The 16,111-nt window shown below is 37.5% G+C and overlaps 1 protein-coding gene across 5 annotated transcripts in view; it reads left to right on the top strand.

Moving 5' to 3' along the window:
- Positions 1-16,111, top strand: part of PPP2R2A (protein phosphatase 2 regulatory subunit Balpha) — a 99,496-nt gene that overhangs the window by 53,188 nt on the left and 30,197 nt on the right. For 3 of the 5 annotated variants that reach the window (XM_006095020.3, XM_006095023.3, XM_023759125.1), the window contains one exon: positions 11,200-11,297. In XM_006095020.3, coding sequence (XP_006095082.1) covers positions 11,200-11,297 — 98 coding nt within the window. Of the gene's footprint in view, positions 1-10,486; positions 10,640-11,193; positions 11,298-16,111 lie in introns of those variants that run through there. The other 2 variants (XM_006095021.3, XM_023759124.1) reach the window with 2 other exon arrangements.

The raw sequence follows: 16,111 nt of genomic DNA on the forward strand, positions 1-16,111 counted from the left end.
GCTGTTGTGATTTGGTGTGTTTTGCTTCTTTATATATTACAAATTGCTGATTTGATTCTTGGTTTCATCTACTATTGATTGCCTGTAAATTATTCTTTATTTTAGTTAGTGTATCCTTCATTTCTGTCTGGTCCTTTTTTATATTGTTGATTTTGCTCACTAAATTAATTGAGCATCCTTATAACCAATGTTTTGAACTCCGCATCTAGTAGATTGCTTGTATCCTTTTGGTTTAGTTCTTTTTCTGGAGTTTTGTTCTGTTTTTTCATTTGGGACATGTTTCTTTGTCTCCTCATTTTGGCAGCCTCCCTGTGTTTGTTTCTATGTATTAGGTAGAGCTGCTATGTCTCCCAGGCTTGGTAGAGTGTCCTAATGTAGTAGGTGTTATATAGCGTCTAGTAGCCCAGCCTTTCTGCTCACCGAAGCTGGGCACTTGAGGTGTGGGTTGAGCACACCTTCCTCCTCTTGTAGTTGAGCCTTGATTGAAATCAGCACGTCAGTGGGAGGGATTTACCCCCAGTTTGATCAGCTGCAAGGATCAACTGGCTGTGACCACTGACCATCAAGCACTGATCACTGCAGAGCATCGGCTGTGCAGAGGCTAACTCCAGAGCAGGACTTACTTCAGTGGGGCTCTGGTGCCTGCTGAGTCCGTCGCTTAAGTGTGTCACTTGTGGAGGTGGTTGGGTGGTGGTGCTTCAAAATGGTCTGAAGCTGTCCACTGGGTGCACTGGTTCTGGGTCCTCCTAGGAAGTGTAGGCCACGGTCAGCTGCTGCCTATGTTCTGCCTGGGGCCACTGGGCATGAGTTACCAAGCCATCTGCAGGTGGCTGCTACTTGTGCTGGCTTTGAGGTGCTCAGGCGAGGCCAAGCTGCAAACCAGGGCTGGCTGCGTATCTTTTCATTTTAGATAGTATGTTTTCATTTTTAGATGTTCCTTCTTTATCTTCCATTTCTCATCATGTTCATGATTTATTCTATGTTCTTGAGCATATGGAACATATTTACAACAGCTATTGACCCTTGTCTGCTCAGACCTTTATTATTTCTGTTTTTTGGCTCTGTTTCTGTTGATTTAGTTTTCTTCTGGTTATAGGTCATATTTTTCTGCTTCTTTACATTCCTGGTGATTTTAGATTGGATTCAGACATTGTAAATTTACATTGTTGAGTGTTGGATTTTGTTCTAGCACATAGTTAGGTTACTTGAGATTAATTTGATCCTTTTAAAGTTCGCTTTTAAGTTTTGTTAGGACAGATTGAGTCTTCAGTGCTGAATAGCCCTACTACTAAGATGATACTCTTGGGAGGACTCCACCTGATGCCTCATTGAATGAGGTTTCTCAATTCCGGCTGGTGGGACCCTTAACTATTCTGAGCCCTCATAAGCTTTCTGTTGGTTCTTTTCCTAGGCTTGGTGGAGTGTCAACCATATATCCTCAGATCTATCAACCAAAGATACTTAAGTGAACCCTATTTAAATCCCTTAAAGTTTCTCTACTTCTACACATTCTAGCTGCTTTGGCTTTTCCTAACCTCCTGTTTCTGTCTCCGCAAGTCATTGAGATTGCTACTTGGTGCTTGGATTCTTCCTGACTCATACACTGTCCAGGCAGTAAACTGGGGCAAACACAGTGCTCACTTTCTTTCTCTACTCCAAGGGTTCATAGGCCTTATACTCCATGTTGCCCATTGTTTTGTTTGTTTGCTAGTCATTCGCAGTAAGAGAATGAATCCAGATTGTCTTATTCCTTAATGGCAGGAAGCAGAGGCCTATTATAGATTTTTAATTTTTACTTGTGTCTTTCACTTCAGTCTTTTAAAAGAAGTGCTAAGTTACTGCACATTTTTATTGGGTTCTTTCATGTATATCTTTGTTTATACAGTTAGTTTTAGTGTTCTTTGTTTTTACTGAAATGGAATTAAAAGGAGAGGAAACCAATTACCTGGTAGAGTTTTGTGTAAATCAAGTATTAATTGTAAAAAGATAATGTTCAGTATACCACACTGGTAATTGCTCTTGTAGCAGGTCTTTGTAGGCACTTGCTCTTTTATCACCAGAGCAGGCTTTTTGTTGTTGTTAATCCTTACCTGAGGATATTTTTCCTATTGATTTTATATATATAATATGGATTAACAACAACAAAAAGACTGCTCTGGTGATAAAAGAGCAAGTGTCTACAAAGACCTGCTACAAGAGCAATTACCAGTGTGGTGTGTGTGTGTGTGTGTGTGTGTGTGTGTGTGTGTGTGTGTATATATATATATATATATTTTTTTTTTTTTTTTTTTACAGAGAGGAAGGGAGAGGGATAGAGAGTTAGAAACATGTATCAGCTGCCTCCTGCACACCCCCTACTGGGGATGTGCCCGAAACCAAGGTACATGCCCTTGTCCGGAATCGAGCCTGGGAGTCTGCAGACCGACACTCTATCCACTGAGCCAAACCGGTTAGGGTCCTGTTGATTTTTAAAAATATATATATTTTATTGATTTTTTTACAGAGAGGAAGGGAGAGAGACAGAACCAGAAACATCGATCAGAGAGAAACATCGATCAGCTGCCTCCCACACACCCACTACTGGGGATGTGCCTGCAACCAAGGTACATGCCCTTGACCAGAATCGAACCTGGGACCCTTTAGTCCGCAGGCCGACGCTCTATCCACCGAGCCAAATCGGCCAGGGCGTCCTGTTGATTTTTTTGAGAAACACATTGATTGATTGCTTCCTGCATGCACCCTGACTGGGGCCAGGAATCGAGCCTGTGACCCTTCTGTGCATGGGCTGGCGCTTTAACTAAACAACACAGGCCAGGGCCAGAGCAGTCCCTTTTGAGATAATATTCAGAATGCAGAATTTTAAGTAAGAATGGTTAATCATAGAATTTATGTAAATCTCAAAATTATATTAAGATATCTGTCTTGTGTCACACAAGGCAGATAATGTCCGAATTTTTAGAGTTATTTGCTGCAGTAATGTTTATAGTATTTTATGAGTTTCAACCTTTAAAGTTTTCTTCTATGTTATTTAGCTTTAAAGCCTAGTCATATTGAGACAAAGAAAAGAATCAGGTTTGTTAGCACCCAGTGGATGCTTATTAACTATTTTAAGTGGAACTTTGAGGTATCTATAATTCAGATGGTTAAAATACATAAGGAATTCCTCCCTGTTGATTTCTCCCTCTTTTATTTAAAAAAGGAGTGAGCATCTTTATGTATATACTCAGTCTGTATGTGTTATAATTCATTTTGTAATTGTTTCATTTGCTTTATGATATTCCTTTGGTTTTCTTAAACATTTACTAAATCCTTTCTTGGTTAACTATTCATCTGTTGTGATTATATTCCACTTTCTTATAAACCTCTTAGGGGTAGACTTCAGAATGTAGATCACCAAGTTATTTGATGTAGTGAGTGCTGAAAAAATACAGGGACATTAGTAGTCATTAGTGGTCATTAGTAAATATGTGAAATCGATGTAGTTTGACCCTTCTATTGAACACAGACATTTTGGCAACGAAAAAGAGGCAGTAAACTGAGCACTTACACATTATTGCTCTATTCATCATTCAGTGACTTAGAGAATTCTGTGCTGCCACCTTATTCATATGATTGTTCATACCTGCTAAATTTGAATCCTGGCTCTCCCACTTGGTAGAGGTGTGATAGCCAAGTTACTTAAACTCACAGTGCTTCACTATATTCTTATATAAATTTAAAATATCTGTGTTATTGTAAGGATTAAATGATAGTATATGTAAATGCTCACTTAGCACAGTGCTTGACACATTATAGTTGTACATATCTGTGTGTAGAGTGTGTGCTTTGACATTAGTTTGTTATGTCTCTGTATCCACAAAAACCATATTTGTTATTTTAATGTTAATATATAAGAGCAGGGGTTGATAACATTTTCTTAAAGGGCCAGATAGTAAAAATTTTCAATCTGTCCCAGCTATTCAACAAAGTAAACAGGGTTGGGTTCCAATAAAACATTACTTATAAAAACAACTGGTGGTCCATAGTTTTTCAATCTGTGTACTAGAGGTTACTTTTAAATTTTTAAATCATTTTTATTTTTCAATTACAGTTGACATATTATTATATAGTGATCATCAAGACAAATCTCACATCCATCTTAGAGGTTACTTTTACATTTCTTAATTATTGAATGTTTGAAATGTGCTTAGCTTTTTTTTATTATAGGGATAATACAGCCATAACCATTTCTGTTCTAATTTTAATTGGTTTCTTTCAAATTATTTATTTGGGCCATAGTCCCAAAATGGAATTATAAAGTCAATCAATAGCCCTATAAATTTCCTCACGATGCAAACATTGAAGTATTTAGTGAATTTCATAACTAATACTAATTTGGTGACTTGTTTATTACTACCATTTATATATACTATTTAATTTTCTCTCATCTTATTTTTATGCTGAGTGTGTTACATTTTTTAACCTTTAGCTATCTAATTATGTCCTATTCTGTTTATAATGTTATAGCACATTAGAAATCGAGAAAGTAACCAAAAGGGAATGGTGTGATATGCCCTATGAAGTGAAAACAGACCAGCAACATGTAGTGCTATCATCATTCCTACCACCAACTACCATTCCACCTCCAAAAGCAAGCAATTATTTCACCTTAGGATGAAAGTCAGGTGCTGACAGTTTAGAACAGGGGTCCTCAAACTACGGCCCGTCTGCCAAAAACATTTATCCGGCCCGCCGGTGTTTTTGCTGCCGCTGTGTGCATAGGAATTTGTTCATAGTTTTTTTTTAAACTATAGTCCTGCCCTCCAACGGTCTGAGGGACAGTGAACTGGCCCCCTGTTTAAAAAGTTTGAGGACCCCTGGTTTAGAAAGAGGGGTAGAAAGAAATAATTTTATATAACACATGATAAGTTCCTTGGTTTTTATTAATAGTATATAGAATTTAACAACAAAGGTCAAAAGCATTGAGAGAGAGAGAGAGATCAATGATGAGAGAATCATTGATCGGCTGCCTCCTGTATGCCCCCTACTGGGAATCGAGCCTGGAACCTGGGCATGTGCCCCTGACTGGAATCAAACCTGGGACCCTTCAGTCCGCAGGCTGATGCTCTATCCACAGAGCCAGACCAGCTAGGGCTGTGTTCAGTTTTCTTACCAATATATATATTTTTAATAGATCTTTATTGTTCAGATTATTACAGTTGTTCCTCTTTTTCCCCCCACAGCTCCCCTCCACCCAGTTCCCACCCTACCTCCTGCCCTTACCTACCCACCCCCACTGTCCTCGTCCATAGGTGTACAATTTTTGTCCAGTCTCTTCCCGCACCCCCAACACCCTCTTCCCCCTGAGAATTGTCAGTCCACTCCCTTTCTATACCCTGATTCTATTCTATTCACCAGTTTATTCTGTTCATCAGATTTTTTATTCACTTGATTTTTAGATTCACTTGTTGATAGATACGTATTTGTTGTCACTTTGTTGTTCATAATTTTTATCTTTACCTTTTTCTTCTTCCTCCTCTTCTTAAAGAATACCGTTCAGCATTTCATATGGTTTGACAGTGATGAACTCCTTTAGCTTTTTCTTATGTGTGAAGCTCTTTATCTGACCTTCAATTCTAAATGATAGCTTTACTGGGTAGAGTAATCTTGGTTGTAGGTTCTTGCTATTCACCACTTTGAATATTTCTTGCCACTCCCTTCTAGCCTGCATGGTTTCTGTTGAGAAATCAGCTGACAGTCGTAGCTGATTTGTAGTCCCTTGTAGGTAACTGTTTTTCTCTTGCTGCTATTAAGATTCTCTCTTTGTCTTTTGCTCTTGGCATTTTAATTATGATGTGTCTTGGTGTAGTTCTCTTTGGATTCCTTTTGTTTGGGGTTCTCTGCGCTTCCTGGACTTACAAGTCTATTTCTTTCACCAGGTAGGGGAAGTTTTCTGTCATTATTTCTTCAAATAGGTTTTCAGTATCTTGCTCTCTCTCGTCTTCTGTTACCCCCATAATTTGGATGTTGGTACACTTGAAGTTGTCCGAGAGGCTCCTTACACTATCTTCATATTTTTGTATTCTTTGTTCCTTTTGCTTTTCCGGTTGGGTGTTTTTTACTTCCTCGTATTTCAAATCTTTGACTTGATTCTTGGGATCTTCTAGTCTGCTGTTGGGTCTTTGTATCTTATTCTTTATTTCTGTCAGTGTATGCTTAATTTCTAATTGGTCCTTTTTCATATCCTTGAGGATCTCACTATATTTCTCGGAGGTTTCTAGAAGATTCTTGAGTAACCTTATAACCGTGGTTTTGAACTCTATATCCAGTAGTTTGCTTTCCTCCATTTCTTTCATTTGTGATTTCTTTGTCTCTGCATTTTGGCTGCTTCCCTGTGTTGATAGAGTGGCTTTGTGTGCTAGGTGTCCTATAGGGCCCAGTGGCTCAGCCTCCCTAATCACCCGAGGTGGACACTCTTGGTGCATCCCTTTGTGGGCTGTGTGCACAGTCTTGTTGTAGTTAAGCCTTGCTGTTGGTGTCACTGGGAGAAATTGACCTCCAGGCCAATTGGCTCTGAGGACCAGTTGTGTCTACAGTGGAAGAACTTCTGTACTGGAGACACCCTTATGAGGCAGGACTTGTTTCAGTGGGGCTTTGGCGCTCACTGAGTCTGCCCCCTGAGTGTGTCTCTCATGGATGTGAAGAGTTGTATTCTGGATGGTCTCACTCTGACCACTGGATAAACTGGCTCTTGGATCTCCAAGGAGTTGCAAAGTCAGCCACTGCCTGAGGTCACTCAGCAGGAGCTACAGAGAGATCTGCAGATTCCTCCTCTTTGTTTGGGGTTTGGAGGTGCCCAGATGAGGCTCAGCTGTAAAGCAGTGCAGGCTGCTGACAGCCTTAGGCTTTCTTTTGGAAGCTCTGGGGTTCTCTGACCCAGCTGCAGTTTGACAGGTTTTTAGGCGGAGAAAAGCCAGGCCATTTGTATGCAAAAGCCTCTGCACACAGCTTGGGTGGGGTTGTAAATTGAGTGGGGCGGGGTCTCAGGGAATCACCAGGGCAGAGCAAATAGCAATGGTTTCCCGTCAGCCCTGCCCCTATAGGTCCCTGGGTCTCTGTGTCCCACCGCCCAATGCAAGAACAATGAATGCTGTGAGCACCTCTGCGAGAAAGCCGCCCTCACGTTGCGGCCCGTATGAGTCTGGGTCCCCAGATTCTCACCCGTAACTAGAGTTCAGAGCAGTCGGGAGCTTGTATCTCCCTCCTGATTGAAAAAGACAACAGCGTACCCAGCTGCCAGCCCCTTTTGCGCGCCTCTGTACCTCTGCACTTCTGCACCTCTGCACCTCCTACCCGCTTCAATGCGCTTTTCTCTTTCCTTCTAGTTGTAGAATTTCCACTTAGCCAGCCTTCCTGTGGTTCTGGATGATGTTCGTTTTTTCTTTTAGTTGTAGTTTTAATGTGGTTTTGCACTGCAGCAAGTTCAGGTGTTTACCTATGCCACCATCTTGGTTGTCTTTTCTTACCAATATTTGAGCATTCCTTTTAAATATTGCCTTTACGTTACACACTTTGGAAGTCATTGTGTATCAAACATTGCTATGATGATTTAATGCACAGTATCGCAGTTAACTACTGTTCCAAAAGGGAGCCCTTTCCTTTTATTATATTAAAATGTTCTTTTCAAAGATTAACACAGGCATTTTTTTTATTGTAAAATAACATTTTTATTGATCATAAGAAAGATTCTTGGTTTTCTTTAATAGAAGTGTCTTGTTCTTTGTTTTTTGTTGCTATTTGTTGTTGAATACATTTTAAACATTGATTATTTAGGAAATATAAAAGTAACCTCTAAGCCCTGGCTGGTTTGGCTCAATGGATAGAGTGTTGGCCTGCAGAGTGAAGGGTCCTGGGTTCGATTCTGGTCAAGGGCACATGCTCGGGTTGGAGGCTCAATCCCCAGTGTTGAGGGGTACAGGAGGTAGCCAATCAATGATTCTCTCTCATCATTGATGTTTCAATCTCCCTCTCTCTCCCTTCCTCTCTGAAATCAATAAAAATATATATACATGTAACCTCTAAGATGTGTGTGAGAACATGACCCATTGTTGTGTTACACTGGACCATGCCTCGAGTTTGGTATTATGGCTCTACCAGGTTGATGTCTCTGCCCTTTAAAAGTATGTTATAGTTACTTTAATCTCAAGAGTAACATGTTTTTCAGTATTTGTAATTTTAATTAGTAGTTTGTTCTAAAACTCTAGTATCCCGGATTCTAAATTTTCATGAAATACATTTATATTTCGGCCTGCTTCTCCAGAGAGAGAGAGAGAGGGAGAGGTAGAGGGAGAAGAAGAGAGAGAGAGAATGAATGAATAATGTGTGTGTTACCCAGAGTGCATTGCTAAAAGGTACAAAATTCTGTTAGTTTTAGCATTCTGGGCTTTTCAATAAAAGTAATTGTTCACCTGAAATGTTTTAGACATAGGCCAGCAGTTCTCAACCTGTGGGTCACGACCCCTTTGGGGGTTGAACGACCCTTTCACAGGGTCGCCTAAGACCATCGGAAAACACATATATAATTACATATTGTTTTTGTGATTAATCACTATGCTTTAATTATGTTCAATTTGTAACAATGAAATTGGGGGTCACCACAACATGAGGAACTGTATTAAAGGGTCGAGGCATTAGGAAGGTTGAGAACCACTGACCTAGGCTGTCCAGTGTGGGTGGCCCTAGACACAATTTGACTAAAACATCCAGGAACCACTGTGGCTAGTGATTACAAGTGCAGATTCAGAAAGTTCTGTTGAACAGCACTGTTGTAGACTTTCTGCAATCATTACTCGAAATGTTTTTAATGATATAGGAATCAGAGCATTAGAATATCTTCTAGAAATAGGTTTATTGCTATTTTCAAAACCATAACACCTTAACCTTGTCTGGGTGTGCCATAATGTGGGAGCACAAGTTTTAGAGTCATGCTTCCTTACGTTTTACACATCATGGCACACTGATAAACAGGTAGCTCATAGCTCATAGCTCACAGGTTTGGGTGCTCTGCAGAATCCAGGCAAATTTGGCACACCAGTATGCAGTAGCACATACAGCTAAAAGCTCAGTTTCATAGTGGTCTCGGTAATTCATTCCTGGATGTTTTTTATGAACTATAAATACTATTTGATTTTGTTCTCCCTTTTATTCATCCTTTTTATATGTCTTATTCCAAGTGAGGCCTTCTGAGATCTTGACATTTTACAACTCAGAAAAATTTTCAAAGCAAAACTTTATGTTCAAATTAGCTCCTTTATTTGATGAGTTAGCCAAAGAAACATCAATGTTGTAAGGAAATTAGCCTAGTTGGACTTAGAAGGGAAAGAATTCTCCTAAGTGCTGGTGTCTGAGGAATTTGAATTTAAAGATACTTCTTACTATGTATGATTTTTACCTCATTCCCTGATTTTAGAACCTAACCTCCTAATGTTGTTAATTCCTACTTATTTTCTCTCTCCAGCTGTACTCTATTGTGCTTTAAGTGAAGGAACTAGGTATGCTTGTAATGCTTTATTATATTCACTATATAAGTCAGTGCAGTACAGAGCACCTACTAGATCAACTTTTAAGTACTAATTGATATTTGGCTTTACAGAGTAGTCCAGTACATTGTTTTACACCTTTGTGTCACATATGTATGCAGTGTAAACAGTAAACATTCTTTACTCCTAATACTACTGACTCTGGTGGGCTGTCTGGGCTAACATTTTTAACCTGGAAGTGAGATGCTGTCCAGACCCTATGAAATTATATGCATATTTTTGTGTGCATTTAAATTTGTACAATTTCTTGGGAGAGCATGTGTAACTTTCATTAGGTTCTCAGAGTTTCAGAAAGGTAAAATGCCTTGGACCTAGACAATGAAAAAAGCAAAGAAAGCTTTCCAAAATCAAGCTGGGCTTGGAAAAATCACTAAAAAAAAAGAAAATTGTAAAATGCAATGCTGGACAGATTATTGATAAGATATATTGGTCAGTACATTTTTAGGGACATAGTGTTCTTTATAAAGTTACATTATTAAATTCTTCTTTTTGTGTTAATCCTCACCTGAGGTTATTTTCCCATTGATTTTTAGAGAGAGTGAAAGGCGGGGAGGAGAGAAACACACATAGATTGGTTGCCTCCCGCATGAGCATCGATCCAGGTCCAGGATCCAGCATGCCTTTGACTGGAATGGAAACTGGGATCCTTCAGTCCATGGGCTCGTGCTCTGTCCACTGAGCCAAACAGGCTAGGGCTGTTAAATTCTTAGAATGGGCTAATGTAGACCAGAAAATAACCCCTTTCTTGTAGAAAAAGTTGACTTATTTGTTTAAAATGCATATGATGGAGTCTTCCCTAAGGAGGCATTAATGCTTTATAGAAGAACTTGTTAGTAACAGTGGTGAGTGGTACAGTGTATTGCTTTATCTTAATGCCCAATTCTGTAACTTAGATTTTTTTTCCTTAGGAAAATGGCTCTGGTGTCAAAAAGCAAGGAAAAAACCCTGATAATTTTATTTGAACTTGACTGTGAAGTTAGCACCAACTTTGGGTGCAATGTGTCTGATTGTAGTGCCCCTGCAGTGTTTGGGAGCCACAAGAAGAGCTGTGCATACTGAAGGTGCATATAGCACAAAGCATATCTGTATAAGTGTGTTCTGTTTGCAGATTTTTGTTTGAGAGGCCATAATTTGAGTTTATGAATTTATGGCTTAAAATTTCATCTGAAATTATTTTTATATTTAAATATTTTTCCCATTTTAATTATATCTGCCTTAATTTTAGAGTGCATCTTTAGGTTTGCATAAAAGAGCTTATCAAAAGTATATAAGAAAGAAAATTAGCAAGATGATTATTAATGTTTAATGGTGCTATCATAGAATGTTTCACAAGTTGTTGATTTCATTACATTCATGAATTTAATGAAATATTAATAAACCACTAATATTTATTACTTGTGTTCCTGTTTGTTAAAATAGTGTGTCATATTGGTTTATTCTGGGGAGAATTTTTTTTGATGAACCAAAATATTTATGAAAGAACTTTAGATTTATTTTATTTCTGATGGCAGGTTGTATGTAAAGACTTGGAATATGTTAGGGAAAGCATGCAAAGTTCTAAAACTCTAGGGAGTTGGGAGAGAAAAACTAATGCCTATTTTTGTTTGTTTCAATTATACAGCAGATATAATTTCTACAGTAGAATTTAATCATTCTGGAGAATTACTAGCAACAGGAGATAAAGGTGGTAGAGTTGTCATCTTTCAACAGGAGCAGGAGGTAAGTGTTTTATAGTTATAACATAAATTTCAGTTTGCTCTTGGGACTGGAGCTTCTGTTGCATTGGAGAATTTCATCAGAGGATATTGGCAGTTTTTAAAAGAAATGTCTGTTTATTGAGAAGATTAGCCAATGTATACTGTTTCTCTTAGCTTTGTGTGTGTACATGTGTGTGTGCTTTAATTTTTAAACAATGCTTTAATTGTGAAAAGGTTTGTTGGGGAAAAGGGTGGGGAGTGGTGGAGTAATCCAAGATATTAACTGGTTTTGAAGCTTTGGCCCTCTTAATTTTTCTTAAAGCAAAATTGCTTTGACCTCCTCTCACTGCTTAGTTTGCTTTGTGTAGTTGGGGGTGGGGGGGCCAGCTTAAAGAAAAAGTCGCTCAATTATTTTTATGTCAGTCCATACTGATACTGTTATTCTGATTTAAATATAAAGGTTTACATGACAGTTGCATGTATATAAGCTCAGTACCCCTTTTAAAATGGAATTGATTTGAAAATTATTTTCCTTTTCTCTTTGAAGAAAGGAATTTCTCATTGCAGAACCCGCAATTAAAGTGGTTTTTTGTTGTGGGTACAAAAGTTAGGCACACTTCTACATCTGATCGATAGATTTCTCACTAAAATTTTATGTAAACAAAATTTGTCACACTAAATTTTCCTTACTCTTTCTCCATTTGTAGATCAAAATTAAACTTTTAAAATTATTTTTTATACATCCTGCCCTTCTCTACCTATAATATATTTTAAAATAGTTAAGAATAATGTGGGTTATGTACAAGGTTTTACAAATAGATGTCTAAATTATAACACAGAGTTAGGTTTTAAAGGATTGTGAAATTCCTTAAATAAGCAAAGAATCTAGTAATAATACTACTACTTTGCACTTCTATAGCGCCTTTGACCTGAGGATCTCAAAGTGCTTTACAAATACTAATGAATTAATCCTCACAACACCCCAGTGAGGTAGGTAATTTAATTTTAAAAGAAATGATTAATAGTGTCTGATTAGAAGATGCACATACACTAAGTATGTCTCCTTTTATTTATTATTTTTGGTTGGAAGAAAATAAGACTCAAGGTTTTCTTGACAAAGAATATCCTTGTGGGAATGGGGATGCAAAATAAGTTTTCTGTTCCTATTTTCAAGCAGCTAAAAATTTGACCATAAGAATCTTGAAATACTTGGTTGAAACGCAACCTTACAGATTATTACAATTTCAGTGTGTTTACAAATGAGAGTCAAGATATTAAGAGATCACTTGATTACTTAGTGGCAGAACTAACAACTAGAACCCAAAATTTCTGATGTGTCATCTTTTCAATGCTCTTTGAGAACAAAAATATAAATGTTAATTTTGCTGTTCAGAATTTACAGCTGCCTTTCCCATAGGCATTCTCTGCCCTTTAATTTTTTACTGAAATTCAGTGACTTTTCTATACTTTTTTGTTTTAAAGAAAGGTGTTTTGAGAAAAACATTTAAAATTAACTTTGCTTCTTAAACAGTTCCATCTTGCTTACATTGAGGGTTTCTGAGAGTCTACGTTTTTAATGAGGGCCTTATGTTACTTTAAAATCTAAGTTGTTAATTTAAAACTAATTTAGAAATATTTTGCTTGAGAATGAGGTCATTTTCACCAATAGAAGGTGGTTTGTTATTAAAGTAAAAATTAAATGTGAAAAAAATGACTCATTTAATGGAGGAGATTTACTTTAATAGGGATTCAATAAATGTAGTCAAAACAATGCTTAATATTTTCCTAAAGGCTGTCAGTAATATATTGAATTGGAATTAAAGATCTAACATGGAGTTACTGAAACTGCTACACATTTTACTTATATCGGATAATATGGCCAACATTTCCTGTGATTCTTTACTGAAGTTTCATTGAAGAATCTAAAGCACTCATATTTAAAATATATAAGAAGGCATTAGCAAAGTGACTGACATTTTTAAAGGGACACTGGTAGGAAAAAGGGACTTCCTTTTTCATGTATCTAGCATCGTTAACTGCATTTAAGAATTCAAGATAAGATTCATTATCTAGAATCTTGAATTAGTAGTATGTCTTTTGAGAATTACTTAGTATAAATATCATTGTATTTTTTACGTGATAGATTAAATGATGATGATGATAATTGAATTCCCCACCCCGGAACTTGATCTTATTGGCATTAATTTGGTGCATTTTACCTAATTTATTTTCTACATTTTTAAGCCTTCTCGTATACTGGAGTTTCTAATAATAGTCTTGTCATCAGCAAAATCAACACCTACATCATTGAGTATAAACGTAGGTACCTTACACTTCTGGAGGCACCTTTATTTCAGTACCTAACATATTTATATTATATTTTATGAATTCGTGTGTGTGTGTGTGTGTGTGTGTGTGTGTGTGTGTAAAATAGTGTTGCATTTTGAAAAGAGGAGAACTTAGAGATGGTCAAAAATTTGGCTCAATTTTTAAATAAATCCCAGGAAAAGTTTATAACACAAGCTCTGGAATTAGAATTTGGTTCTCTAAATTTCAGTTCAGCTTCTTCTGATAACCACAGCTGTGATGGTACATTCCAGGGTACACACTAGTACCTGTCCAGTGAGTACATCTTAGTCTATGATAATGGTGCTACTGCTGTTTGCAAAACACAATGGCATTTGCACTATTGTGGCTTTATCCTCTCTCCTTCAGCTTCCAGTTTGGCAGGGTTCCTTGCAAAACTTCCCTTGACTGGAGACCATTTATTGTTCACTCTTTTTGTTGTCCTCAGTTATTTAAGAGAGAGTCATGCAGTAACATCAGTGAACCTGGCACATCACATCTTTAACCCACTATTCTGTCTCACTTCTTTTACCCTTCAGACATTGCAGGTCCCCTTCCTATAATCCCATAGGGTATCTCTTGCTGCCTGTATCCCCCAATGAGAGAATCCCAGTAATCATTAGAGGGTCTTGATTCAGTTTAAATATATTTCAGCCTGGTGATACTGTGTCATTTAATAGTATTTTCATAACTAATATGATTGAGTAGTTTTTGTTGGACAGAATCTCTGTAATAGAAGCAGGGCATATAGGGAAGTTTAAGCACAAGGGTAAAATTATTTCCATGAGGCATCACACTCCACCACATGGTCAGTAAGGGTCCAGAATTCAATACCATTTATAAAAAGGGTTTGATTTATTTTGCTATTTATTTAAGTGAAAGAGAAGACCTGATTTAAGGTGATGTAGCATCATTCACATGACATAGTACTTACTGTGTGCAATCAGAGTAGCAAATTGAGACATGTCAGTGGGGAATGGTTGAAGGGATCGAGGTATAGCCAGAAGAGCCTATGAAGAGTCTTGATATTTAGGGATTCGTGTGTAAAGAAGAGATTAGTTTGTGTATGGAAATAAATACATAAGAGTTGGATGCCTGTCAGGAAGAAAGAATACACAACATTCAAAAAAATATCACCATGGTTTCTTTCAAATCAAAATATCTATAAAATAAGGTTCTTTTCTTAACTACCAGGCCTTTTCTATTCTTTTCATTCACACTCTAATCTGCTGTGCTTTTCAGGGTATAAAATGTCAGAATCACCTGGGGCATGTATATAAAATGTAGATTCCTAGACTGCACCTCAAAACCACTAAATCAGAATTTCTGGAGCCTCAAGACTCCCAACACTTTTACTTTTTTTAAAAGTCCTTTAGGGATTTCACCTTATAAAATATACAAAATTAAAATGGTCTGTATTCCAATACCAGGATAATGATAAAAGCTCCAAAATGCAGTTTTAAGTTTATATCATCTAAAAATAATTTTAAGTATTTTTGCCAAGATAGATCATGCATATAGAAAAATGCACAGAATTATAGGTCTACAGTTCCATGAATTTTCACAAAACAAACACTTGTGTAACTTTCCCTTGGATCAAGAAATGGGATCTTGCTCTAGCCGTTTTGGCTCAGTGGGTAGAGAGTCGACCTGCGGACCAAAGGGTCCTGGGTTCGATTCCTGTTATGGGCACATGCAGGCTCCTCCCCAGCCCAGTCTCTGGTGAGGGCTTGAGCAGGAGGCAACCAATCAATGTGTGTTTCTGTCACATCAGTGTTTCTCTTTGTCTTTAACTTTCTCTTCCACTCTCCCTAAAAATCAATGGAAAAATATCCTCAGGTGAGGATTAACCAAAAAGGGGGAGCGGGGGGAGATAATACTGTGGCATTCTAAATAATAATAAAAGTTATTCTTATTTTTTGGTCTGTTTCGAATTTATATGTATCTGGTACATTCAAAGAAATTAAGAGATAACATAGGATTGTGCAGGGGTTCTTAACCTTTTTTGTGCCATTGATTCCCTTCAGTGGCCTTATAAATTCTATGGACTTCTCAGAATGTTTTAATTGCATGAAATACATAGGATTATGAAGGAAATCATATTGAAATATGTTCTCCAATGTATTATAAGTAATGTGTTTTTTATGCTGGAATGTGATTTTTAAAACATGTCATTTCTATAGTGACAAAGTCACAGGTGTTGCTAATACTGTGGTTTGTTGCCTCCATCCATAATTGGAAGAAGTGCTGAATTGCAGCTAGAGGTTAGTGAAAATAAATGTGTTAATTTCCACTGCATCCAAGTTCACAAAATCCCTGGGAGTTTGCATAGTTTATGGGCCCCGAATCTACAACCCCTGATAATGCAATCACTATCCTCCTATATAATAAAAGAGAAACATGTAAATTTACCGTCCCTCCGCTACACTCACCAGCCAATCAGGAGAGTATGCAAATTAACCCGACAAAGATGGCGGGTTAATTTGCATG

Source organism: Myotis lucifugus, unplaced genomic scaffold (genome assembly GCF_000147115.1).
Source record: "Myotis lucifugus unplaced genomic scaffold, Myoluc2.0 scaffold_148, whole genome shotgun sequence".
NCBI classification, from domain to species: Eukaryota; Metazoa; Chordata; class Mammalia; order Chiroptera; family Vespertilionidae; genus Myotis; species Myotis lucifugus.